The 27714-nt window shown below is 37.4% G+C and overlaps 1 protein-coding gene across 6 annotated transcripts in view; it reads right to left on the bottom strand.

Annotated features, from left to right (window-relative positions):
- Window positions 1–27714, bottom strand: part of LOC128734686 (dystrophin, isoforms A/C/F/G/H) — a 167860-nt gene that overhangs the window by 66570 nt on the left and 73576 nt on the right. For all 6 annotated transcript variants that reach the window (XM_053828990.1, XM_053828994.1, XM_053828995.1 and 3 more), the window contains 2 exons: window positions 16447–16540; window positions 15540–15620 (listed from right to left, as the gene is read on the bottom strand). In XM_053828990.1, coding sequence (XP_053684965.1) covers window positions 15540–15620; window positions 16447–16540 — 175 coding nt within the window. The remainder of the gene's footprint in view (window positions 1–15539; window positions 15621–16446; window positions 16541–27714) is intronic.

The raw sequence follows: 27714 nt of genomic DNA, 5'->3' as shown, positions 1-27714 counted from the left end.
ACGGATATAAATTTGAAAATAACCGATCATGAAACATTAGTTATTAAAGTTGTGGATAACTTAAATAATAGCGAAGATTTTGTAAACTTGAAATGCTGGAGAAAATATTCGAAACATGCTATTTCGAATCTTGTTGAGAGAAGCGTAGATTTTCCACTCGCGGCCGGAAGTTTAGATGAATCTGCGGCTGTTCTTACGAATGCTTTGAAAACGTGTACGAATCAATTAGTTGAACAAAAATTTGTTTCTTTGAAAAACTCGAACAGCTGGTATAATTTGGATCTCTTGCGTCTTAAACGTGAGAGGGACAAATGGTACAAAAAATTTCGCAGATCGAATAGTCAAAATCATTGGTATGAGTACACGACCGCGCGTAATAAATATTCACAAGAGATTAAGAAAACTCGATGTGAATATATCCAGAGGAAGATTAATCAGCATCAAAATAACAGCAAAGAGTTATGGAAAATTTTAAAAGCTTTATTGAAACCAAGTAATTGTAGATCGCGGTCCATAACTTTTAATGGCACGTTAGAACAGTCAGAACTAGTAATTGCTTCTAAGTTTAACGATTATTTCGTCGAAAGTGTGTCGTTGATCAACCAGTCTATTGAATTGGTCGATGAGCCCAATGAAATAAAACAGCCGATTAATAGTAATTGTAGATTTGAAGGTTTTCAACCAATCACATTAGGTGAACTTAGAAAAATCTGCTTTTCATTAGGAAAAACGGCTGGCGTAGATAACGTAAATGCTAGAGTTATTCAAGATTGCTTTCATGTTATAGGTTATACCGTACTAGACCTGATTAATGAATCGTTGCAAACTGGGAACGTTCCTCAAGTATGGAAAGAATCGTTGGTTGTTCCAATTCAAAAGGTTGCTGGAACGATTAAAGCCGAAGAGTTTCGTCCCATCAACATGTTGAACACTTTAGAAAAAATCCTAGAACTTGTTGTTAAAGATCAGCTACTGCAATACTTAAGTAGTAATTCTTTGTTGATTCCGGAACAATCGGGCTATCGAGAAGGCCATTCTTGTGAAACCGCATTGAACTTGGTGTTAGCAAAATGGAACGACTACTTAGAGCGTAAAGACTCAATAGTTGCTGTTTTCTTGGACCTAAAACGCGCTTTTGAGACAATTTCTAGGCCCTTATTGTTGAAAACAATAAAGCGCTTTGGAATTAGGAGTATTGCTTTCAAGTGGTTTGAAAGCTATTTGTCCAACAGAACTCAAAGGACTGCCTTTAATGATTTCGTATCTGATCCTGTGGGTAACAATCTTGGTGTACCCCAGGGAAGTGTATTAGGGCCCCTTTTATTTATTATGTATATAAATGACATGCGGCGAGTTTTGCGTTTTTGTGACATCAATCTTTTTGCAGATGACACCGTATTGTTCATTGCAGCTAAAGATTTAGATGAAGCCGTTTTACACTTGAATGAAGATTTACGTTGTCTAAGTAGATGGTTGAAGTATAAGCAACTGAAATTGAACACAACTAAAACAAAATTTATGGTCATTTCGCGGAATCGATCAAATGAAAATGTCTCAGTGATGATTGATAATGAGACAATTGAACGCGTTCGGGAGATAAAATATCTTGGCGTGACTATTGATGACAAACTAAAGTTCAATACTCACATTGACAATGTCATCAAGAAAATTGCCAAGAAGTATGGAATTTTATGCCGATTGAAAAACGATTTAACTGTTGGTAGTAAAATACAACTATACAAATCAATCATCTCTCCTCATTTGGACTTTTGCCCTTCCATTTTATTTTTGGCCAATGAAACGCAAATATTGAGACTACAGCGTTTGCAGAATAAAATAATGCGGTTGATTTTAAGATGCGATAGATTCACCTCCTCAACTTTTCTGTTAGACGCTTTGCAATGGTTGTCAGTGAAGCAAAGAATTGTTTATTTAACTATGGTGTTCATTTTCAAAGTAGTCAACGGTATGTTGCCTCAATATTTGTGTAATCGAATTGAAAGAGGACGAGATTTTCATAGATATAACACCAGAAACGCGGATGAAATAAGGACACCGAATTTTTTGTCAGGTGCTTCACAAAATTCATTATTTTACAAAGGAATAAACGTTTTCAATTCAATGCCAAGACACATTAACCGGGCATTAACACTTGCCGAGTTTAAGAGACTATGCATTTCACACGTTAAAACAATTTTTTAAAAACGGAAGAAAATATTTTACTCATTGCTGTAGCATGCATTTGACGAAATTTCAAAAGGATTAATTTACATGTGGATAATTTTATTTTGCATAGCATTACCTATATTTATTCTGTTTTTTTTTTCTTTTTAATAATTCGAAGATTGTAACTAACAAAGTTTTTATGAACGGCTCTCATTTCTGTATTGAATATTTTTAACTTGTATTTGTATAGAATTTATTTATTTATTTTTATTTTAATTGTATATCACATTAACTGCTGTGTTCACCACGATGGTGATGATGGAATTTTCTTTTAAATTGTAGTAATTAAAAAAAAAAAAATAAAGAGTAGTCTACAAAAGTTTGAGCCTCGCGCGCGGAATACAGGTATAAAGGACATTTTTACATTTTGATGAAAAATAATTCATATTGTATGCTTTGAGAGAAATCATAAATGATTAGTGGGTTATCCGGCAGACTGCTGGGCCAACTTGCAAACTTTTGTGGTAGACATCAAAAGCTTTTTTATTAGATCTCAAGTAAACTGTTTTTGAAGGAATTTATACCTGTTTATGAAATCAGTTCGTCTTTTTTGCATAACTGGTTCAAATTGTTATTATATCAATTATCTTATAGATAAACCGTCTTGCTCAAACCTTTGTGGGGGTATGAGGCGGGACCATCATCATCATCATCATCATCATCATCAATATGGCAAGTCCACGTATATCTCCCATAAACAAAGTTCTAGACTCGAATCCGCAAAGGACTATCGGTCTGACTGAATGTAGTGAACAATGTCAGCTTCGTGCGGCAGCGTATGCTCCTTGATTGAAATTTCTTGCGAAGAGAAAAGTAGACCTTCTAGTTACAATGCGTCGTTGAATCCTTCGTATTATTATCGATGGTGACCAGAGATCCTAAATAAATGAATTCATCAACTACTTCCAGTTCATCGCTGCCAAAAGTCACTGTCCATAAGAGGTGAACGTCGTTTTCTCTAGAACTTGTTCTGTTAGGGGCCGATTCAAATATGACGTCCGCCTAATTTCTATTTTTTTAGACCCCCCCTCCCCCTCTGTCCGATTGTGTCACAAAACTCAACCTCCCCCCCCCCTTTGGACGCCACACACTCAAAATAAAAATGAAAAGCGTGTTGAAAGTAAAAAGTGGTTTATAAAACTAGCTTTACCTTTTAAGAGTTAATGTATGATTTAAAAAAATATAGAAAATAACAATTAATAAAAAATAATAACTGCGAACAAGGGCTCTAACAACATTCAATTGCAAATTGTTGCAAATCCATGAAGAAATGAAGCTTTGGTTTCAATTGAAGTAGCATGGCTCCGCTTCAAAACAAGCTTCAATCTGCGTCGGCGAAGCAGGTTTCACTACATCGTCACGATAGCTTTTAGAGTTCATTGTACTTTTCTATCCAATATTAAGTAAAAAGCTAGAAACTTTGATTGCAAATGCACTGAAATTGATGTGTAAATTGAATGAATCCTCTGCGCGATTCAAAAAGAACCTGAGAGTGCCCTTGAGGAGTGACTTGGGTATACGCGACGTAACAAGATCGGAGAAAGCACGTGGTCAACAACATCAGCGCTTATCGATAATTAATCAAACATAGTCCTACATAGCTACATTCTCTAAGCTCTTTTATTCCTCTCCTTCGCTAGCCTTCCCGTCAAACTAGTCATTATATAGTGTACTTGGGATTTTTTCGCCTAGCACCGCGCTTGCAGCCTCATTGACGGCCGAGCGAACCTTGCCCTATCCGTCTTCGAAGATCGAAACACCTAATTCCACTGAAGAAGGCAGAGCCTCATCCACCAGGCGGCAGCTTGCGGTTATTTTACAGTTATCTGAGACATGTCTGGTCAATGTAACTTCTGTGCAGCAAGTATTTCATGTTTGATACAAAACAACCGACTCTATTAGGGGCCATCCAAATACCACGTGGACAGAAAATACCAATTTTCTGGTATATCAGACATGTGGTGTCAACAAACATAAATGCATGGCGATAAATTTTGTTTTAAATTTGATTTATTCAGTAAAATTAGTAAAAAAAATAGGGGAAAGCTTTCATAAAAGGACGCTATAATGCATTTGATTTTGATGCAATCCACATTCCGTGCAGGCGCGACTTAAATGATAAACGAGTTACGTGACTGGTGAATGCTCGTGGATTTAATTCTGTGACGCATCCTAGAGTGATATCAAATCTTTTGGATATACTTTCATTACCTTTGTCATTTCCTAAACGATGCAAAGGGTTGTCAAATAATAATGATAGATTGTATTACTTCTACATTAAGGCTGAACAATCAACATCTTCGTCAACATATGCCTCAGAAGATAAAACTTTATATGAGATTCAAAAGAAACACTGATATTTTGTGTATGCCAATATGTATAATTAATTCAATATTAGCCTGGCTCGGATGGAATTCCTGTCCTGAATTGGCTGTCGTTTTGTATCGCTGCATTTTTAACAAATCCTTTATGCAAGATGAATTTCCCGAAGTCTGCAAATACTCTTATATGCTGTTCCCAATCTTTAAGAGTAGTGACCATCGGAATGTAAGAAACTACCGCGGAATAACTAATTTATCAGCCGCATCGAAATTGTTTGGAATAGTTGTTGGTTGACTTGCACTGTTATTTGAATTGTACTAAAAACTATATATCTTCCGAACAGTACGGATTTGTCCCTGACCGTTCCGTATCCACGAACCTTCAAATTACATCAAACTGCATTTTGGAAATTGAGCGTAAACCACAAGTGGACGAAATTTATACAGATCTGAAAGCAGCATTCGACCGTATTGATCATATACTGCTTACAAAAATCTTACATCTAGGAACTTCTCAGCGGTTTGTCATCTGGTTGAAATCATTCTTGTGTGACAGACTTTTACAAGTAAAGCTGGGATCGTACTAATGGACTGTCTGAAGTTTTTGGAGCGTCTCAGTAGAATACGAAACCTGAAATTAAAGAAAAGAAAAAAAAACTTCTTCCAAATTATATTCCAGTATTAATATCTATTCACATGCCGTGAAAGAGGAATTTAATTTGGAAATAGTTTTTTTTTAATTTGTATGATCTGTATTTTCAAACAAATCAGGTGTATCTCAGGGTGGCATTCTTGGCCCTCTTCTTTTTATTATCTTCTTCAATGACGTAGCTTATGCCATAGATAATGGTTGCAGACTAGTTTCCGCCGATGATTTTAAAATCTTTCTGACGATTCGTAGTATCGAGAGTTGTTGTTGGCTGCAGTCTTTATTGGATAAATTTATGACGTGGTGTAAACTGAATTGTTTGATTATGAGCACAGCTAAATGTGAAGCGATTACTTTTCATCCTATCCAAACACCAATTCTCTTCGACTATACCATAAACGGGCAAGCGTTAAGTAGAGTTGATCATGTTAATGATCTTGGTATCATTTCGGACCGAAAGTTGACATTTGACAGGTACTGTACGGCGATCGTATCTAAAGCTATTAAATAACTTTGATTTATCGCTAAACTAGAAGGGACTTAAAGGATACTCATTGCCTGAAATTCTTCTACTGCTCACTTGTGCGTCCTATACTTAAACATGTTTTCGTGTTTTGGACTCCTCACCGGCTCGATCGGAACTTGCGGATTGAACACGTGTAAAGAAGATTCAGTCGTCTAGCTTTGAAAGATTTGTCTTGGCGTGATTTCGTCAATCTGCCCCCTTATCCAGATCGTTGCCGTATACTTGGGCTAGACACTGTAAGTTAGGGTTTAGCTAACTTAACAAGAGCATGCAAGACTTACCTTCAGCTCAGGGGCGGCCTACACTATTGACTGCTCAAGAGACACTTCACGCTTCGCAAAATTCCCCCCTCAAGCCGCACAGGATAACTTCGACGCCGAATCGTCGCCGATCTATTCCCGGCTCACTGGATTTCGCGCACTAGTCGCCTTATCCGGGAGGACCAGTATACATTCTCGGATCGTTTTCACGGGGTCGACCCTCTACGATCACTGCGACGGCTTCACGAACACGTGCATCGAACGAAGTGCACTTGGCAAACTAGCACACTTTACACCATCTAACAGCCCGAATTTCGGCGAGATTATCGCACGTACACTCGCGAGGCTCCGACGCCGGGACTGCTGTTCCGGCGATTAGCAGCTGGATAAACCCGCGTTCCGATACACTTCGTGAATTTCACTCGCATAGCCTCGTGCGCAATTCACAAACCAAGCTTCCGATAGCTCGCACGTCTGACTCCATTGACGAGCTTTTTCCAAGAGCTGCAGACTGAAGAGGGTTTATTGCCAGCTGCCTAGCTACCAAGCGAAGTTTGCGATCCTAGGCTTGGCAGCGACGGCGTACCAAGGTGGGGATTTATTTAAAGTTTTTACAATTAAACGCGACGAGCGCTTCCAGCTGTAAGCTTTCCAGAACGTTCGAGAAACATCTCCACCCCGCTTACGAAAATTTCGGATGCCTGGCAGAAATCGAACAGAACCAGTCTTCATTTTTCGCCCAATTCTCTTTATGTCAAATGTGACACTTTGAGGCAGGAGAAAAGCGGTTCATCAGTTGTGCAGTTTCGGGCAAAAGGTAAGAGAATAATATGGAACATGACAAAGCAGGTATAATTTAATTGTTAACCTGTTTATTGCACGCTTTGTGCTGCTACAGTCCGCTGCTGCTACCCTCCAAAAAAGGAGGGAAAGCTGAATTGGTACAAAACCGGTTTTTATTCGAAACCTCTGGCAGAAATCGAACAGAAATCCGGCAGAAAAACCGAGGCGAAATTTCTGCCCGAATCGGATGTGTCATTTCTGCTAGTTTTCACGGGTGACGGCGGTCAGAAATCGGGCAGAATGTCTGGCAGAAAAAGTTTTTCGCTGCCAGACGCGCCTAAGCGGGACGCTGCCTTGCTAGCAACGTATGCCATCGAACGTCCTCGAAACATCCACCAGCACATATAGCTGAACCTTCTCGAAGTTGCTCGAGGCAACCAGTATGCCGCACAGGTAGTATAAATACAGGCGTTTTAGGCGAGAGCAAAGTCAGTCTAATTTCAAATATTGTAGTATGAAGATCAAATAAAATTAAATAGCAGCACTAGAAAGAGGGTGTAAAGAAAACTATAGGCGTTTTCATTTCCATCATACTTCCTTGGAGCGAAATAAAGGCAAATACCACCAGTTCTTTTAAGAACTAATTTTGAAGAGTGAAGTTTTTCTTTCGATTGCCAATTCCGGTGGCATATCTTCGGTGTTTACAGTCCACCGCAAGCCGTCCCCAGTTCCAATGCGGACGCAAAACAACAATGCTAGGGCTAACTCCTACCAAGCAACCAAATATACATTTGTTTTAAATATTTTTTTAATTAATTTTAATTTTATGGGACTGTGTGTTACAACACACCCGAACGACGCTGTATACTACTGGCCCTACTTGTGACAAAAGTGCTCAAGGCTCAACGGTGAAATAGATTTCCCGAAAATGCTGTCTATGATAAACTTCCGTGCATCACAACGTGTGTTGAGCCTGTTCGACTTGGAAGCCAGTCGAACCGCACGAACTTCGGTTATTTTCAACCAACAGCATGTTGAGTATTCAACAGTGTTGATCATCTTGTTGAATTTGGTGAACCTACTCATTTGTTTAAAAACAAATTAGTTAGAACTAGTTCGTTTTAATTGTCTCAGGCACTTTGTCAGGTAGTTTATAACAAACAAATAAATGTGCGAACAGTTCATGATATTAGAGTTTTGTCTTATATAGTTGTGTTGTGATACGCGAATAACCAAAGGTACAAAAAAGACAAAAAAGTGTTTTAAGCAAGAGCATAGTTTTATTAGCATTTTCGCAAGCACAACAAGCACTTCTTTTTGTGGAATAATGAAATTTCTGATCAGTAAAGAATAACTCCCTAGCATAGTTAGTTGTATTTTTTTTGGAAAGGGAGGAAATGTCTGATGCGAAGAATGATTAATTAGATGAATTGGAAAATTTTCGTTCTATAGAGGAAAATATTATTTATTTTCCGTCTTGGGAAAACATACATTTTATGTATGTACTAACTGGCCCGGCAAACTTCGTGCTGCCACAAATTGTACTAAACAGAAAAGGCAAAGCCTTGGTGCTACATTTCACATTCGGAACTTGACCTACTGTTTAGCATTTGATATTGATAGATTGCTTCTGGGTTTTCATGTAACTATGCTATACAGTTCCCCCACAATTATGGACCATTTAAGCAGAAGTATGATTTTAAAACAAACAATTGTAGCGCATACTATTGTTTGAAAGCAGTTTATAAATGTTTTAGTTACAGAAATATGTAATCTTTAAGTTATTAGCTTTAGTTATTAAGCCCATTTAGTGTAAGTTTTTCATGGAAATTAAGCTTATATTATGACTGATCAAATACACAATTATGGATCACTTTTGGAAGCGGTCACAATTATGAAACAATTTTCATCATATTATGGATCAAAATAAAAATACACTTTTTGCAGCGAATTCACTTAATGAACTGTATTCAAATCATATAATAACATAAAAATAACATGTTTCAAATCGTATGAAAGACCTTGTGTGGCTTTTGGTATGTCTTTAGATCAGCCTTTGGGAATGCTTTTCGCGATTACACGACTGGTTTTTTGTCCTGGAAAAGAATCTTATGCCGTTTTCGTTTTTGTGGTGCAGCTACACCGTTTGGTGTTACACTTTTCGCTGGATAAACGAACGCTTACAGTTCAGCTGCAGTGATGTGGTATGGGTGTGCTTGTGTTTTCCTATCTGCACCAGCTACACTCTCTTTTTTTCTGGTGTAGCTGGTGCAGAAAAAGTGTAGCAATGGTGTAGCACCAAAATCGAAAACGAACAGTTTTGGTGCAAAAAAGCTACACCGGTGTAGCCTCGGTGTAGCTACACCGCAAAAACGAAAACGACATTAGGCTCACCAGCTGCGTTGGCTCCGAAAAGACTAGTATAGGATGAAGTTTTCTTTTTTCCGAATTGTTATTAACGATGTAGGTACAGTGGATCTCGGAAAAGTTAATCGATGCAAGAGTTTAATTCAATCGCTGCTATGACGCGACTCTGTATGAAACAGTGGAAAGGCGACAATAAACCGAAAAAATGAAAAATAAACATAGAAGGAAATCGCGCGTATTTGACCGAAAGCTCAAAGGACCAGTAAATTCAAACTCTCTAAAAAGTTAAGAAAAAAACTAACGTTTTAGATTGTTGCATGAGAGCTAACATTCGCTTAACTTTTGCGATCATAGTGTTTTACTGCCTTACGTAGCTTTCCTGTCCTGCGTAATTCAGAAACAGCATTTTCCAAAAACTCAGCTCTGTGCAGCTTTCGATTCTGCTTAAAAAATGTTTGTAATAGGTGCTAAACTGTTTGAATTTGTAAAAATTACATTGGAATCAAAGTGATCCATAATTGTGAAAAATTACCTTGTTTTGATCCCTATTATGGATCACTTCGAAAATTACTTATTTTTACAGGAAAATTATTGGTAACCACCAATATTTTGCTGAATCGTAAGAACTTAGCTTGATCGTATTACAGTACGAGTCATTTCTTGCTCGAAAATTGGTGATTATGTCACATAGCAACCATATGAATGAGGAACGTACTGCTTATGCTGATTGAAAAAACGACAGACATTTTGATAGATTCTCGATAACAACTTTGTACGCTCATTGAAAAAGTATCAATGTCGGGATTTAAAGGATGTTTTACGTGTTAAAAGCTAGTTAATAGGGTATATTTCGTTGCAAAAATGCTTCGTAACTTCAAATAGTTAGTTTAACTGAGTTATTTAACTTGAAGCACAAAAGTAATCCATAATTGTGGGTGATCCATAATTTTGGAGGGAGTGTACCATTAGTTAGAAATGGCGATCTTTCCGAAATCTTAAAATTTGCATCTGCTGCCGTTTAATGATATGCATGCATAAACCTTTTGAGAACATAATCATTGACACCAACAACTATACTCTAGTTGTATAATTTTTCTGTGAACAAGGATGGTTCGATCACTTTGACTCAATTTTTATTCATTTGACAGTACCGTCTGAGCGGAGCAAAATTTGACAATTGGATATATGAATATATCATCCACAATTTTGCCAAATAAAGTTTTGCTGTATCTTTTGTATTTACGGTGCTACAATGCTAGTACCTTTTTATTAACTAAATTAACGTACATTTAGTCACTAAAGAGTTACTAGCATTGTAGCGCCGTAACTACAAAAGATACAGCAAAACTTCTTTCAGCAAAATTGTAGATAATAACTTGTTCCATAAATGTCTCAAGTATCACTTTGTCAAATTTTGCTCGAAAAAATCAGAGGGGTTGTGTACAAGACACGACCGCATATAGGTGACGCAGGACTACGTAAGTGTCTTTGAAGTGATAGCAGCATGTATTTATGCTTGTAATCATTCGATTCTTCATGTATACATGCTATATGCAACATATATACATGCTACATGCGTTTTATGTAACATTTATCAAAGTAGTAACATTGCATACGTTCAATTCTCAAAAGATTGTACATTTATTATTATTATTATTATTATTATTATTATTATTATTATTATTATTATTATTATTAATTTATTCAATATATCCATCTGACAAAGTCTTAATGAATTTATAGTCACATGTAAGGTCCACAATTAAAAATTATATCAAATCAGTGTTCCACAGTCGCTGCGTGAATTTTCCAGTTGGCTCTCCAAACTCGAAGAGTTCTTCAACCCGAGTGAAAGTCCGGACACATGCAGTCATCGGTTCGTGGAATCCAAATGTGGTACGATGAAAAACGGCATGCAACAACGATGTAGTGCGTAAAGATCTTTGCGAAGCACGGAAATTGACTTTAGTAAGTAACGTCGGTGAATCGATGTCGTTGTTTAGAATTTTTGCCACCAACGTTGCCTGCTGAACTTTACGGCGCCGTTCCAAAGTATCCAGGCCCAGCAAACGACAACGTGCTGGATACGGTGGAAGATTGTCAGGATCCCACCAAGGCAAATCCCTAAGAGCCATACGAATGAACCTTCTCTGGATGCGTTCGATTCTTAAGGTCCACGTGAGCTGATGAGGTAGCCAAATTACACTTGAATTTTTAAGTACTGGACGGACTAGTGCGCAATACAAGGATTTTAGGCAATGAGGGTCCTTGAAATCTCTTTCAATTTTAGCAATAAATCCAAGCTGCCGGGAGGCTTTGGAAATGATATTAGAACGGTGAGCATTGAACGTAAGTTTAGAGTCAAGTAAGATGCCGAGGTCGTTAACCTGATCAACCCTTCGGAGGATACTTCCGTCAATATGGTAGTTAAACACAATCGGGCTGTGAATGCGATGAAACGTGATTACCTCACATTTGGCTATACTCACAATCAAGTAGTTTAACTTGCACCAGTTCGCAAAGGCATCTAGTAAATGCTGCAACCGATGACAATCATCGATAGAGCGAACATTAAGATACAGTTTGAGATCGTCGGCGTAAACAAGTATGCAACCGGCTTCAAGTAGTAACGCGACGTCGTTGAAGAATAGGATGAAGGGTAAAGGCCCCATATTGCTTCCTTGAGGAACACCGGATTTGTTAGTAAACGCAGATGAAACGGTAGATTCCAACTTGACTTGCAAGACTCTATCACGTAAATATGAGCCAAGCCAACACAATAGTCGTTGCGAGGCTCCTAGACGCTACAGTTTTCGCAAGAGGATGCGGTGGTCAATCCGGTCGAATGCAGCCTTCAAATCCGTGTATACTGCATCCACTTGTGCTTTTTCCTCGAGTTGCGCGATGCAAGAGGAAGTGAAGTCGAGCAAATTAGTTGAAACCGACCGGCCTGGCATGAATCCGTGCTGGTAGATGGATATGTAATTCGTAGTACGATTGAGGATAGCTTAGAAAAAGCTTAAAAGCTCAAAAAGCTTAGAGGCAGCAGACAGGCTTGTAATACCTCTGTAGTTCTTAACATTTCGGCGATCGCCACGCTTATGGACGGGGAACATGTAAGAGTTGAAAACAATTTAACAAAATCAAGAACACAAACTATTGCTTTCCTGCTACCTTACTGAAATTAAAGATTGTTTTTATTACCCATGGTTTCCCACGTTGAAGGGATTTTACCAATTCAATCCTATTTTATCAACAGCACATCTTTTCACTACACTTCTAATGAAACGGCAAGCATGCGTATTCATACAAAGTCGTATTATAACCGAACAGTACAGCTGTAGTACATTTTTCCAACACAGATATCAAATTCGCCGAGGTTTAATCGTCTCGCAGTAAAGAATTTGCGATTTGTTGGGACAACGTACTTGTGTCATTTTTTCTGGCACACTTCCCTCACACAGACATCAGATTGGACTAGGTTTAATCGCGTTCGTAAGAAATCTGTTGGCACGAGGGGGCTTTGCCACTCTTTCTGGCATACTTCCCAAGCAAGGACATCAAAATGGTCTAGGTTTAACCGCGGTGTTAAGAAATCTTGTTGAAATGAGAATACTTTGTCGCTTGTTTTGGCTTACTTCCCAAGCACAGATATCAAATTGGTATAGGTTTAGACCATCGTAAAGAATCTTCCAACCAATCACAAAGCGAGAATTCTGGTAAAACATAGGTTCATTATTTTCAGTTTATCAATAGTTCAACAGCAAGAATCCATACTTTTCTTCATTTGGGTCAATTCTTAGAAGATTTTCCGATCGATTGGTGTAAGAATATTGAAAATCGATCGGAAAACCGCTGAGCTATTAGCGCTCAAAACCTTTCATTTTTCGTGACGCTCGCATTTTTCGATTTTTTGGAATGACACCCTATCTCAAAACTTGCCGTAAGACGTAGTCCTACGTCAAAAGATGTCATTTATAGCCATCGAATTTACTTTTACAAAAAATAATCCAACAACCAGCACAACTGTTGGGTAATAATGGGAATTGAAAAATCAACATATTCCATATTTTTTAATGGATATTTGCAATAAATTTTGGGATTTCATAATTAGGATTCGGATTTCAGATTGTCGTTTCTAACTAATAATTTAGCACAGTTGTAAGGAACACGTGTTCTGTGATTCTGTAACAGCGATTATATAGCCATCTTGAAGTGTTCAACGTCATAGGCTAATGCTAATAACTGAAAAATTTTCATTTTTTTAGGAAAAGTAGTGGCGAGAATGCAATGAAGACGCATGGTGTTTTGTTTTTACTTGCGATGAAATGCATATTTCTGGTAAAGAAATGGATATTTTTGTTTCGTGTTTGCGTACAGATTAAGATAAAAGATAGAATTGACTATTATTGTCTTTCTCGATTAGCTCACAGAAAGTAGTATTGAATGATTCATGAGTGTTTTAATTGAGAAATGCTATTATTTGAATTGCAATCTGGCGTTTTAGTTTTAAATACAGTGTATGATGTCCATACGCGGTATTTAGATTCAAAGAGCAATCATTCAAATTTCGAAATAGTTGAATGACCGTAAGTTAAATTTCTAATTTGTGACAAGGCAGCAAAGTAGCGAAGAAGTAAAAACACTATCCACCAGAATCAGCTCAGTCTTACCTATTTCGGGAATTTGTGGAATCGATAATTTCTGATAGTGATACCACTGACTGATGGTTCGATCACTTCGACTCAATTTTGATTCATTTGACATTACCGTCTCAGCCGAACAAAATTTGACAAAGTTTTGTGTGAGACATTTTTAGAACTCGTTATTATCTACAATTTTGCTGAATAAAGTGTTGCTGTAACTTTTGTATTTACGGCGCTACAGTATCTCTTTAGTAAATGTACCAAATGTACGTTCACCAATTATTACGGTTTGAAAGATTCCCCTTTCATTTGCAATCAATAGGAATCAATTGTTCGAATAGGAATAAATTTCGTTTTTGCTTTGATATAACGTAACTTTAAGCCCTGTATAAAGTTCCGAGCGAAGTGAAAATCCCATACAAAACGTTCAACTTTTTCACTAGCGCAAAAGCTGCATTTCACTTCACTCGGAACTGTAAACAAACGTGATCCACCGAAATTAAAGATTGTGGATGACATCTTTTTCACTTGGGTACTTTTCTTTCGCGCGCGCCTACGCTCGTGAACGAGGCTGCAGCTAGTGGAAACTTGACGTTTCAAGCCAATGAGTGTGTAGAGGTGTGGAAAAGGAAAATATTTATTAATATTGGCAAAAAAAACTTCATGACTCCAAAAGCATACCGCAACGAGCAATGCGGATTTTTTGTAGAATTGGACGTCACGCCTAACCGTTATTACTGGTTTTTCGGTTCCAAAAACGTATTGATAATGTTTTGCGCTACACTTAATTACTGCAGCGCCATTGCCCCACTGGTAAATACCGCATTGGCCTTAAATTTATTTTCACTTCGCTCGATCTGTAAACCCTTCACTTCACTTCACATGAACTGTAAACCGAAAGCTCATGAAATTATGAAGAGATCCACAGTCTTTATTTCCCGCGAGCGAAAGGACACGCTTTTTCACTTGCTTCGATTTTCACTTCGCTTGGAACTGTATACTATGCTTTAAACGAAAATAAAAATAAAGTTGCTTTATATCAAGGTATTACTGTATAAAATAAACCGCATAATATGGTTTTAGAAATAAAAAGAGCACAGAAATATCTTTTTTCTGATCTTTGTTGACGACACGTTATGTCTGTTTCATTTCGCTTATCATGAATCGCATGAGGATTTAAGATTCAAAATTTCTATCGGTAAAGGATAAAGAATATGCTACGCAATATGTTAATTGTAATAGAGCAGGTGCTGATACGTGTGATAGGTAGTGATAATATGAAATAACATTGGCTTGCTTCAATCTATAACTTATTCATAGACTAATCTCAACTTTTTAGTCTTGACCTTGAAATGCGGTCATACATATATATTAATATTTTTTGGAACGATGGTTCTACAATTGATGAAGGGACGGTAGAAGAAAGAAATGAAAATTTTTTGGTGAAGGAGGGGAAGAGCGGAAAGGAAGGGGAAAGCGGTTATAATCTCAGATTACAGCTTGGTTCGACTCATGCACCTTCCAGCATTGGACAAAAGGTAGGAGTCAAAATGACTACTTGTCAAGCATAGCTACCAATACCCCCCCCCCTTCCTTTCCGCTCTTCCCCTCCTTCACCAAAAAATTTTCATTTCCTTCCCCTACCGTCCCTTCATCAATTGTAGAACCATCGTTTCAAAAAATATTAACTTATTCATGTTAATGCAACAGACGTATCTTGCCACTTCTTACATTACTAATTATATTTCATCTCACACTTACCTTATAGCAATGAGGATTTCGATCGATGTCTGATTCAGTGTTCTCACATAATGATTCTGCTTCACTTAACCAGCCTAAAAACTATAAAAAATGAACATGAGAACCAACTTGTAGTCATAAAATTAAGTAAATTGACCTAGAAGCAACTCAGGCAAAGTAAATTATTAGTGGTTTTATTCACATCTTGAATCAAGTACATGTTACTTTACTAATCAAACGATTACTTGTGGTTATTGTTGTATTTTTAGTATTCAGCTTCAGAAATGAATTGAACTATATTCATTCTGCTTTAGCGGTTCCCAAATTAGGATTCGCAAACCTTAAAAGATCCGTAGGAAATCAGTGAGTTTGAAAAAAAATTGATTAAATTCTCTTAACATCTTTGATAGGACATGCTTCAAAAATAGTTAAAACCGCACATGATATGTTTGTAATTTATTTAATTTATTTTAAATAATGCTTTCGCATAAAGTTTTTTAATGCTTTTGAAAAGTTTTTATAAAAGATTATTTTTTTAAGGAAAGATATTCGCGAACAAAAATGAAACGAAACCGCTGTGCTATATGATTTGGCAAACTATTTGTATCTGTTTACGTCTTTGTTTAAGTCTCTAGATTAACTTAAATAAATTGAAATTACTGACATCGACAAATTAAAATTAAAAACGACTGTTAGAAATTCCGAACGAAACAGTAAAACAATAAAAAATTGATAATTCCGTGTAAAACTTTGAATGTCAAATGTGGAAATCTAGACGTAGCATTATAGTAGATAACGTTTGAACATAGCGAAAAAAATAATAAGAAAGATAACATACAGACATTATTCACTGCTTTAGAAAGGTGCAGGTACATGTATTGACCCAAAATATGCATAAAAAAATAAATATGTCGAGTAGTTTACGTACCTGATCTAAGGTTCTATCAAATGATTGCAATGAATGAACTGCTGCATGCAACATTTTGCCTCTTGATATAACTGCACTGTTCAAGTTGGTGTATCTGTAAAAAAGATTTCCATTAAACCACATTGCACAGTCATCGGTTGAAAAAAAACCCGAATTAATCCACCTAGCGGCGTGACCTAGCCTTTCTACTGCCACAATAATTACTATTTAATTTCTCAAGAACATCTATAATTAACTTGACTATATTTTTAAATATGCGTTCCGTATTCCTCAAAATCCTTATTTGCTAGTAAAATTCACAACGTATTGCGTAGAATAATTATATTTCTTTCCTTGGGTGCGTAAATACTTGTAAGCGTCATTTATGTTACTTGATGAACACCTTATTTAGTTATATAATATTTACGTGATTTATCGAGAAATAATGTAAACACAAAAGATAATTTTTACAGACTTGAATGAATATATATAGAAAATTAGAAATTAACCCTCTAACGGGTCTACAGACGGCCTTAACTTTCGGGCTTCAGAGCCATATACGAAACTTGAATTTTTTTGAATTGACAATATGAAACATGTGTTCATAGCAGATTTTTTGATATTTTGATATTAATACCATGCGTTCAAAAGTTAGCATCTTTAAAAAACAAGAGTTCAGAAAAATTATTATTATACTTCGCTTTTGAAGAAAAAGGATATCGACAACAAAATTATTAATCTCAAAATTTTACTATTAGTTTGCTTGGCCTCAATTTTGCAATATATCTGAATTATAAAAAATAACTAAATAGAGCATTAGATATGAAAATGAGAAATTGAACTTTTTCTTAGCTGGCGCTCCTTCAGATAATTATTTTTGCAAGAAAATCAAAACTTAAGCTTCTTTTGAATGCACCTTCATGAAAAGATAGTCATTAGCTTGATCGCATCGTTTTTACAATGTTAGAGGGTTAGGAAAACAAAATGAGGTCGAAAAATAGTGCAGAAGCTGCGCCATTAACATGCTTGAGAATGGGAAATGTGATCGATATGATTCCCAGTGCTTGTCTTTTTTTGATTTATTTATTAAAACATGATACATGACATAAGACATCTGTCCTTTAAAATGTCACTAACGAAAATAAATCTTGCAAAATTACTACCGCGCAACGTGTACTTCCAATTTTCCATATAACATTTCTAAGCTCTAGTATCTATTGATTGAAAAGAGCATCTATTGATGCGCAGAATTTGTTTGAAATTTGTATAAATTTATACTAGTATTTTTAATCCTATACACTACTATACCTACATGCTTAAATTAACTGCTTTTCTTCGCTTTTTGCTTTTCTTGCACAATTGTGAGTAACAGCAAGTGAACAAAATGACAATTGAAATCTGAAAGCAAACAAAACAAAAAGCTTTTCGATTGAATACCACTATTTAATATTGATTTGCAACAAATACGTAGTTCGCCTACGACGTGCAGGCTTCATCAGTGTGTTATTTCAAAGCGTATACGTATCTGTCGCGAATAAATATTAAATAGTGAAATTTAGTCGGTAAAAGTTTTATCTTTTCTTTAATTTCAAATTTCGTATTCCACTAAGAGGCTTCAAAAACTTCAGACAATTGACATGTTTCTCACTTTTCTTGAATTTCAATGCAAATTTAAAAATTGCAAATTGTCATCACATACACACACATACATACATACATACATACATACATACAGACATACATACATACATACATACATACATACACACATACACACATACATCACACACATTGCATACAATCAACATTTGTTTTGATTTTACACGTTTTAACGGTTTAATATACGGTGCTTAAGCGTTAAAGTTTAAATAACTTTTGAATGAGCCGTCCGATTTTAAATAACTCGGTTTCGTTTGATAGATCTCAGCAGTAATTTTCAAATAATAATAAAATGTGTGATGTTTTTCATTAAATTAATGCTTATATGTTACAAAAATATGTTTTAAATACTATTTTTTCACATTTCTTTATGTAACTTTCAAACTACAAGTCCAATTGTCATGAAATTTGGAAGTTAAGGGTTTGCAAGGCTCCTCTTTCATATGCAATCAATTTTGTTCAAATCGGTTAAGGGACCTATGAGATAATGAAGTCCCATATTTTTCGTATTTTTGTACATAACTTTTGAACTAAAAGTCCGATCAGTATGAAATTCAATAGCGACCTATGGGACACCTGGACCTTTCATTTGACACTAAGAACGTTAAAATCGGTCCAGCCATCTCCGAGAAAAGTGAGTGAGATTAAAAGCGTCACACACACACACACACACACACACACACACACACACACACACACACACACACACACACACACACACACACACACACATACACACACACACATACACACACATACACACACATACACACACATACACACACACACATACATACACACACATACACACACACACACAAAAAATGCTCAGTTTTCGAAACTGAGTCGAATGGTATATGACATTCGGCCCGCAGGACCTTCTTTCCATTTCCTGTTTTCCAAGTGATTTCTATACCTTTATACTATATATTTATATAGTAGAAAGGCAAAAACAAGAAATTTTCCTGTTTTTTTTTCTAAAACAATTTGCCGGTCACTGCCGGTGTAAATTTTACATCCTTGTTCACCTTTTTGAATTGCGCCTCATTTTTAAAGAGCTTCTACAACATTGGAAGTAATAAGATAGTTTGAAACTTTAAATATATACACCCCCGAAGGGCTTGTTGGGTTAAAACGCTTGAAAACAGGATCTCATAACAATAATTATAATAACTATTCCCACTCAAAGCATTGTTAATGGCGAAGACCCCATAACAAGGCGACTGGCAGCTTTACCAATATTCGGGAGACCTTAATGGAAGCTCGTTCTGCCAGCCAAGGTGGTCCCTGTATGCATCTATGTGAGTGAGTACCACCATGCCAACAGTCGAACAAACACCAATACAAAATTTTGGTGAACTTACTAACACTCATGCAAAATTTACCACCTTCGCAAATACAAGCGTCGCTTGCTGCCGCATGGCGTTTATATGAAAAAATAACAGAGAGGCCAGTTTTGTTAATAATGGGGACTTCGTTAATGGTCAACTTTTAAGAAAAATACTATTCGTACGTTTTTTTTCAGGGGTGTGACAATGTATGTAGTTTGGTCTCTGGTTTTTTCGTAGATGTATAGGGTACCCGAGGGTATTTTAACACCGCTATTCTATATTTCGAACGGATTGGTATTTCGAACAAAAATTTTTTCGAAAGAAATTTCCGCCAGTAAAATCAAATGGGCAAAACATCACGTTTGAAACAAGTCGAACGAAATAAAGATTCGTTCGAAATAAAGAATAGGGGTGTAAGCCTACTATTAGATTCAGCCTTTTTTTCCTTTTCTTTCGCTAAATAAATACTTTGCCAATATTGCGAAGTTTCCACCCACGCTTGCAATTTAACAATAGGAACCATCAGTTTTTCATCATTGCTTCACCAGAGATACATACCTCTCCTTGCTTGACAAGCATATTTTCAATGTAATTGATAAGTGCAGGATAACTATTATTGAAATATGAATTTGCGCAGGACTCGTAAAATTGCTGCAAGGAACAATATAAAGCTTTAACAAGGTACCCCGAGGCAAGTGGGAATACGGGGTAAGTGGGAACGGAGCTCATAACTCTCTTCAACCTCATTTTCTCCAACGGAACCTTTCTATAAATGAAAGATACGGCTCAAACGCATGTATTAAAATTATAGATTATATATAACAGGCATTCCAAACATCAAAATTGGACTTTAAATTTGAGCGTTATTTTCAATTTGCGTTGTAAGTTTGACGCACCTTTCTATAAATGATATTTTGGCCACAGGCTTTACGTAAAAGTACATGTTTTTCTGATAGTAGGTAAATATAATGAGTGTATTCACAAATTACACCCGAAAACTAGTTGTTTAATTTAACAAACGGGATTAAAAAAATGGGTCTAAATAAGGTCGGCACTTCAAAGCACCCGGGGCAAGTGGGACCTAACAGTTTGGTCACATTTTGGTTACACCTAAACGATGTTAATTGAATTTGGAAAGTCAAATTTGATATAATTAAGCAAATCTGCAACTGGAACTGAAACAATAAAGTATTGTGGTTATACCGAATTGGGCATGGTAGAACAAAGAGATCATAATCGTATTTTCGAGTTATTAAACAATGGTTAATCTTAAATTACGTCTCGCAAGGATTGGATACAACGACATATTCAACTACATTTCATTACAATAATGCTTTACAGCGTAATTGTTCACGATCTGTGTTTTATATAAATTACTAGCTGACCCGACAAACTTCGTATTGCCACAAATTAACCTGTGTTGTACATAAATCATGAATCTCGGATGATCTTTGTCACAATCTCGAGATTTGCAAGCCCCCCAGTGGGCTGCGCTTCCGACGGTGGGTCACCGGCAACACTCGCGACCGTCTCGTCCTGAATGATCTAGTGTTACTATAGATAGTTTTTGTGGTCTTGTATTGACTAATGTTTTATGGAAGAGTCTCGAATTTCTCGAGTTTGATTAGTTTTTGAGTTTCGCAAAAAATTCTGTTTTATTTGTATGAGAGTCCATATCCCCCTACCACAGGGGTGAGAGATCTCTAACTATCGTAAAATAAATTCAAGACTCCAAAATCTCCCACATGCCAAATTTGGTTCCATTTTCTTGATTAGCTCTCAAGTTATAAGGAAATTTGAATTTCATTTGTATGGGAGCTCCCCTCTTAAAAGGGGAAGGGGTCGTAATTCACCATAGAAAAAATTTCTGCCATCTAAAACTCCCACATGCCAAATTTGGTTCCATTTGATTGATTAGTTCTCGAGATAAGAGGAAATTTGTATTTCGTTTGTATGAGAGCCCCCTCTTAAGAAGGTAAGGGGTCCTAATTCATCATAGAAAAAATGGTTGCCTCCAAAAACACCCACATGCCAAATATGGTTCCATTTGCTTGATTAGTTCTCGAATTATAAGGAAATTTGTATTTTATTTGTGTAGAAGCACCCCCTCTTAAAGTTGGGAGGTCCTAATTCACCATAGAAAATATTTTTGTCTCCAGAAACCTCCACATGCCAAATTTGGTTCTATTTGCTTGATTAGTTCTCGAGTTATGAGGAAATTTGAATTTCATTTGTATAGGAGCCCCCCCTTCTAAAGTGGGTAGGGGTCCCAATTCATCAAAGAAAAAAATTTTTGTCTCCAAAAACACCCACGTGCCAAATTTGGTTCCATTTGCTTGATTAGTTCTCGAGTTATGAGGAAATTTGTATTTCGTTTGTATAGGAGCCCCCCCTCTTAAAGTTGGGAAGGGTTCTAATTCACTATAGAAAATATTCTTCCCCTCGAAAACTTTCACATGCCAAATTTGGTTTCATTTGCTTGATTAGCTCTCGAGTTATGAGGAAATTTGTATTTCATTTGTATAGGAGCCCCCCCCCCTCCTAAAGTGAGGAGGCCTCCCAGTTCATCATAGAAAAAATTTTTGTCTCCAAAAACACCCACGTGTCAAATTTGGTTCCATTTGCTTGATTAGTTCTCGAGTTATGAGGAAATTTGTATTTCGTTTGTATAGGAGCCCCCCCCCTCTTAAAGTGGGGAGGGGTTCTAATTCACCATATAAAATATTCATGCCCTAGAAAACTTTCACATGCCAAATTTGGTTCCATTTGCTTGATTAATTCTCGAGTTATGAGGAAATTTGCATTTCATTTGTATAGGAGCCCCCCTTCCTAAAGTGGGGAGGGGTCCCAATTCATCATAGCAAAAAATTTTGTCTCCAAAAACACCCACGTGCCAAATTTTGTTCCATTTGCTTGATTAGTTCTCGAGTTATGAGGAAATTCGTATTTCGTTTGTATAGGAGCCCCCCCTCTTAAAGTGGGGAGGGGTCCTTATTCACCATAGAAAATATTCTTGCCTTCGAAAACTTTCACGTGCCAAATTTTGTTCCATTTGCTTGATTAGTTCTTCAGTTATGAGGAAATTTGTATTTCATGTGCATAGGATCCCCCCTCCTAAAACGGGGAGGGGTCCCAATTCATCATAGAAAAAATTTTTGTCTCCAAAAACATCCACATGCCAAATTTGGTTCCATTTGCTTAATTACTTCTCGAGTTATGAGGAAAATTGTGTTTCTTTGGTACAGGAACCCCCCCCCTGTTAAAGTGGGGAGGGGTCCTAATTTACTATAGAAAATATTCTTGCCCTCGAAAACCTTCACATGCCAAATTTGGTTCCATTTGCTTGATTAGTTCTCGAGTTATGAGAAAATTTGTATGGAAGCACCCCCTTTTAAAGAGGAGAGGAGTTATAATTCCCCTTATAAAGAGGGAAGGGGTCTCAATTTACCATAGAATAAATTTTTGTCACCGAAAACACCCACATGCCAAATTTTGTTCTATTTGCTTGATTAGTTGTCGAGTTATGCAGAAATTTGTGTTTCATTTGTATGGGAGCCCCCCCTCTTAGTGGGGAGAGGGGTTTCTAACCATCACTAAAACCTTTCCTGGCCCCAAAAAACCTCTACATGCATATTTTCATGCCGATTGGCTCAGTAGTTTTCGATTCTATAAGGAACATACGGACAGACAGACAGACAGACAGACAGAAATCCTTCTTTATAGGTATAGATAAAGTCGCCCGTTGTGATCTGATTTTGTTACGCTATTTGTGAATGAACCCTTTGTACAAATATTGTTTTTGATTGCTTCTTGCAATGCTTAAACATTGCTATATATTAACATACACAATTTACTATTATTTTATGCTTTTTAATCAAATTTGAATATAGGTCCCACTTGCCCCGGTAAATGGGGCAAGAGGGACATATCGCCATAATTTTGAAAATTCTCCTCCAGATTCATTTCATGTAAATTGATAAGCCTTTTTCGTAATTAATCCTTCGAAGTAATACTACTGAAGAGTTTCTGTGCTGAAAGAATTTTGGAATAATCATAGGTATAGAAAACACAGTGGAATTAACCCAAACTATGCATTTTTTAGGTCCCACTTTTTTTTATTATTATAAAACATACAGTCAACAGGTTAAAAACAACCCCAATGACTTCACTTAAATTTACTTACAAATAATACAAACATCTTTTAACATCACACCGATAACGCTCTTACAAAATTACTTTTAATAACACGTCTACACAAATTAAAATCGAAGCACTCGAAACAATTCTCAAATACATGACACATATTTTTGCCCCGGTGTACCTTAATTAAAAAATAGTATGTATTTTGACATGCAAACTGAAAGTATGTAATAACGATTGAATAACAAATGCATTGAAAACATTTTTCATAAAACCCGAAACCATTTTCACTGAGAACAATTCCAATTTACCATTTTATCGCAAGATATATCCGCGAATGTACCAATACCCAGAACACCAGTGGCCGAAAAGTACTATTTACCTGAGAACCCTTTACACGAATATATCAATTCCCCGAGTAAATTCATAAACTGCAAAAGTATGAAAAACTATTACATCGTAAATCTCTTATTCAAGCTCTTATCTAAATTTCCTTTCTCGGTATTTTTGTCTCGCTTAGGTATAAAAACTCCTATTTACAATGTCAAAAAAGGGTGAGAGATTTTTTCCAGTGTCTCTAGTTTGAAAGCTTTGAAAATGCTGAAAGATTAAATATCGGAAAATGATATTACCAGCTAAAAGCTGTTATTTTTCAAGCATTTAAGCAATATCTTGAAAGAATTTTGCTATGAAATTATTGTTTATTGTAAATTGTTTTGACAAACATTTCTGCCGGTATAGTACCTGTTAGATCATAGCAATCTAGGCTAGCAAATAAGTAACAGCTATTCATTCTTGGTTTGTCAGATAATAGAAATAGACGTAAAAACATTAGACGTTATAGTTTGAACAGTCTTTCATTCAATTGGCCACGAGCATAAAGCCTGCAAAATTCCGGAAGAATGGCTGAAATTAAAGAAGCGATTCTGCGGATAACGGAGTTACTTCAAAAATTGGCGGAACCAGCTCCAGCACGAATTAATACCGAACAAGTTCTCAAAACATTACCGAATCTTCGTTCGATCCCGACAACGGAATCACTTTTGACCGGTGATACAATCGTTACAAGGACCTTTTCGAACATGATGCTGCGAAATTCGACGAGCCAGCAAAGTACGACTCATCCTTCCGGAAGAGCCAGGCATGAAAAGTTTTGACGTTACCATAGCAACGTTGAAGAAAATTTTCGGCACCCAGACAACCGTGTTCAACAAACGTTACCAATGTTTACAGCTATTGAAGTCCGAAGCAGACGACATCATCAGCTACGGAGGGAAGGTGAATTGCGCCTGCGAAGCTTTCGAATTTGAAAAACTTACGATAGACCAATTCAAATGTCTGATTTTCGTTTGTGGTCTCAAAGTGCCACGCTATGCAGACATACGCGTTAGACTACTTTGTCGCATTGAAACCGAGACAGCTGAAGCACCAGTAAAACTTGAAAATCTTATCGAGGAGTATCAACGACTGGTCAATATCAAAGCGGACACCACATTAATCGAGCAACCATCAAGCTCGAAGCAAACGGTGTACACAGTTCGTGATAAAGATACTTCGAAGAAACACTCAACGGCTGGTAAATCTCCACGCACACCTTGTTGGCAATGCGGCCAAATGCATTACGTTCGCGTGTAGGCCATAAGGAAGGCTACTGTAGTTGCATTTCCAAGTCAACTAGCAACTCTAAGTCAGAGCAAGAGGGAAAAAAGCAATACAGGAAAAAGGGGAAGAAAGCCAAATCAAGAGGAATTTTCGTTGTGAATCAAATCGCTCACCAATCCAGCAAGCGGAAGCTTATACCGATCAGCATCAAACTTGTGAAAACCAAACTTCAGCTCAATACAGCAAGCGATATCACGGTAATTTCGAAGCAGACCTGGAACAATTTGGTTAAACCTGCAATCAATAATCCGACGGTTGAAGCAGTCAACGCATCAGGTCAGCCACTTAAACTAATCGGCGAATTTCAGTGCGAAATCCAGATCAACGGTAAAACCTATCGTGGAAGATGTTTCGTCACAACAACTCCAAACCTCAACCTTCTGGGCATTGATTAGATAGAAATGTTTGGACTATGGTCAGTTCCCATCGACTCCATCTGCAATCAAGTACAAGTGAAAAGCGATCAACAAATTCTTGAATTCCGAGCGAAGCATGCAGACGTTTTCAAAGACTCGCTTGGACACTGCAAGAAAATGACGGTAAGGCTTTTTCTAGAATCAAAGGCCAAACCGATTTTCTGTCCAAAACGTTCCTTTCAATACGATATCATTGGTTGATGCCGAGCTTACGCGACTGCAATCGCTGGGCATCATTGAACCAGTCAACTTCTCCGAGTGGGCCGCTCCTATCGTGGCAGTGGGCAAATCTAATGGAAAAGTTCGCATCTGCGCGGACTATACAACTGGGCTCAACGAAGCACTGGAAGCTAATCATTATCCGCTTCCTACTCCAGAGGAAATTTTCGCCGAACTTAATGGCAGCACCGTTTTTAGTATCACCGATCTCCCAGACGCAAATCTACAACTTGAAGTTGATGAAGAATCAAAAAAGCTTCTCACCATCAATACGCATCGTGGTTTGTTCCGATTTAATCGCCTTGCTCCAGGAGTGAAGTCAGCTCCGGGAGTATTTCAACGCTTGGTTGACGGAATGATCGCGGACATACCAGGAGCTCGCTCTTTCATCGACGACGTCATCGTGTTTGGGAAGGATATGAAGTCGCATGCAGCATCACTCAAACAGCTTTTTCAACGACTCAAGGAGTATGCGTTTCATGTTAAAGCTGAAAAGTGTAGGTTTTTCCAACCACAACTTCGTTACTTGGGACACATCGTGGATAATCAAGGCATCCATCCAGATCATGAGAAAGTGAAGAGTATTGCTTCAATTCCACCGCCAACCAACATCACCGAACTGCGTTCGTATCTAGGCGCTATCAACTTTTACGGAAGACTCGTACGTAACTTACATGAACTGCGTCATCCGATGGACCAATTACCGAAGAAAGAAACAAAGTGGCGGTGGACTCCTGAGTGCCAGAAAGCTTTTGATCAATTCAAGGAAACGCTTCAATCAAAGTTACTACTAACGCACTACGACTCGAAGTTACCCATTGTTGTGGCTGCAGATGCATCAAACACCGGAATTGCGGCAGTCATCTTTCACCAGTTTCCCGATGGCAAAATGAAAGCTGTGCAACATGCTTCAAGAACGCTTGCACCGGCAGAACGTAACTATGGACAACCTGAAAAGAAGGCACTTGCTTTGGTTTATGCAGTAACAAAGTTCCATAAATATTTGCTTGGACGTCACTTCACATTGCTGACTGATCACAAGCCGTTACTGTCCTTTTTTGGTTCCAAGAAGGGCATTCCACTACACACTGCAAACAGGTTGCAACGCTGGGCACTCACAATGCTGAACTACGACTTTGAAATCCACCATGTTTCAACGTCCGAGTTCGGATGTGCAGACCTGTTATCCAGATTGATTGATCGAACTAAACAACCAGAGGAAGAATATGTGATTGCGACTCTTACCCTAGAAGAGGATCTCTTAAGCATTCTAGCTGATGCAGCAGAAAAAGTTCCTGTCTCTTTCGCAGCACTCCGGAAGGCTACATCAACAAATGCTGTACCACAAACCGTTGCTAAACACATCCGCGACGGTTGGCCTACATGCTCCAAAAGTCTTTCAGCTAAAGTTCAACCTTGCTACAATAGACGTGAAGCACTTAGTTTGATCGACGGTTGTGTAATGTACCATGACAGAGTGCTAGTTCCAGACAAGTTTCGACGGCAAATTCTACAACAATTTCATCGAGGTCATCCCGGAATGATACGTATGAAAGCAATTGCACGCAGTTTTGTCTACTGGCCTGGAATTGATGACGATTTGAGGAATTCGTAAAACGCTGCATTCCTTGTTGCATCGAAGGCAAAGCACCTACGAAAGCGACTCTAGAATCATGGCCTTCACCAAGTCAACCATGGTCCAGAATCCACATCGATTACGCTGGTCCTGTAGATGGTATTTATTTTTTAATTATTGTCGACCCATTCAGCAAATGGCCCGAGGTATACACAACGCGATCGATAACGGCAAAAACCACAATCAAATTCCTAAATCAAGTTTTTGCTACATTTGGAATTCCTGA

The sequence above is a fragment of the Sabethes cyaneus genome, chromosome 2 (assembly GCF_943734655.1).
Source record: "Sabethes cyaneus chromosome 2, idSabCyanKW18_F2, whole genome shotgun sequence".
NCBI classification, from domain to species: domain Eukaryota; kingdom Metazoa; phylum Arthropoda; class Insecta; order Diptera; family Culicidae; genus Sabethes; species Sabethes cyaneus.
The sequence above is the reverse complement of the archived record's forward strand: the minus strand, read 5'-3'. Positions and strand labels throughout refer to the sequence as shown.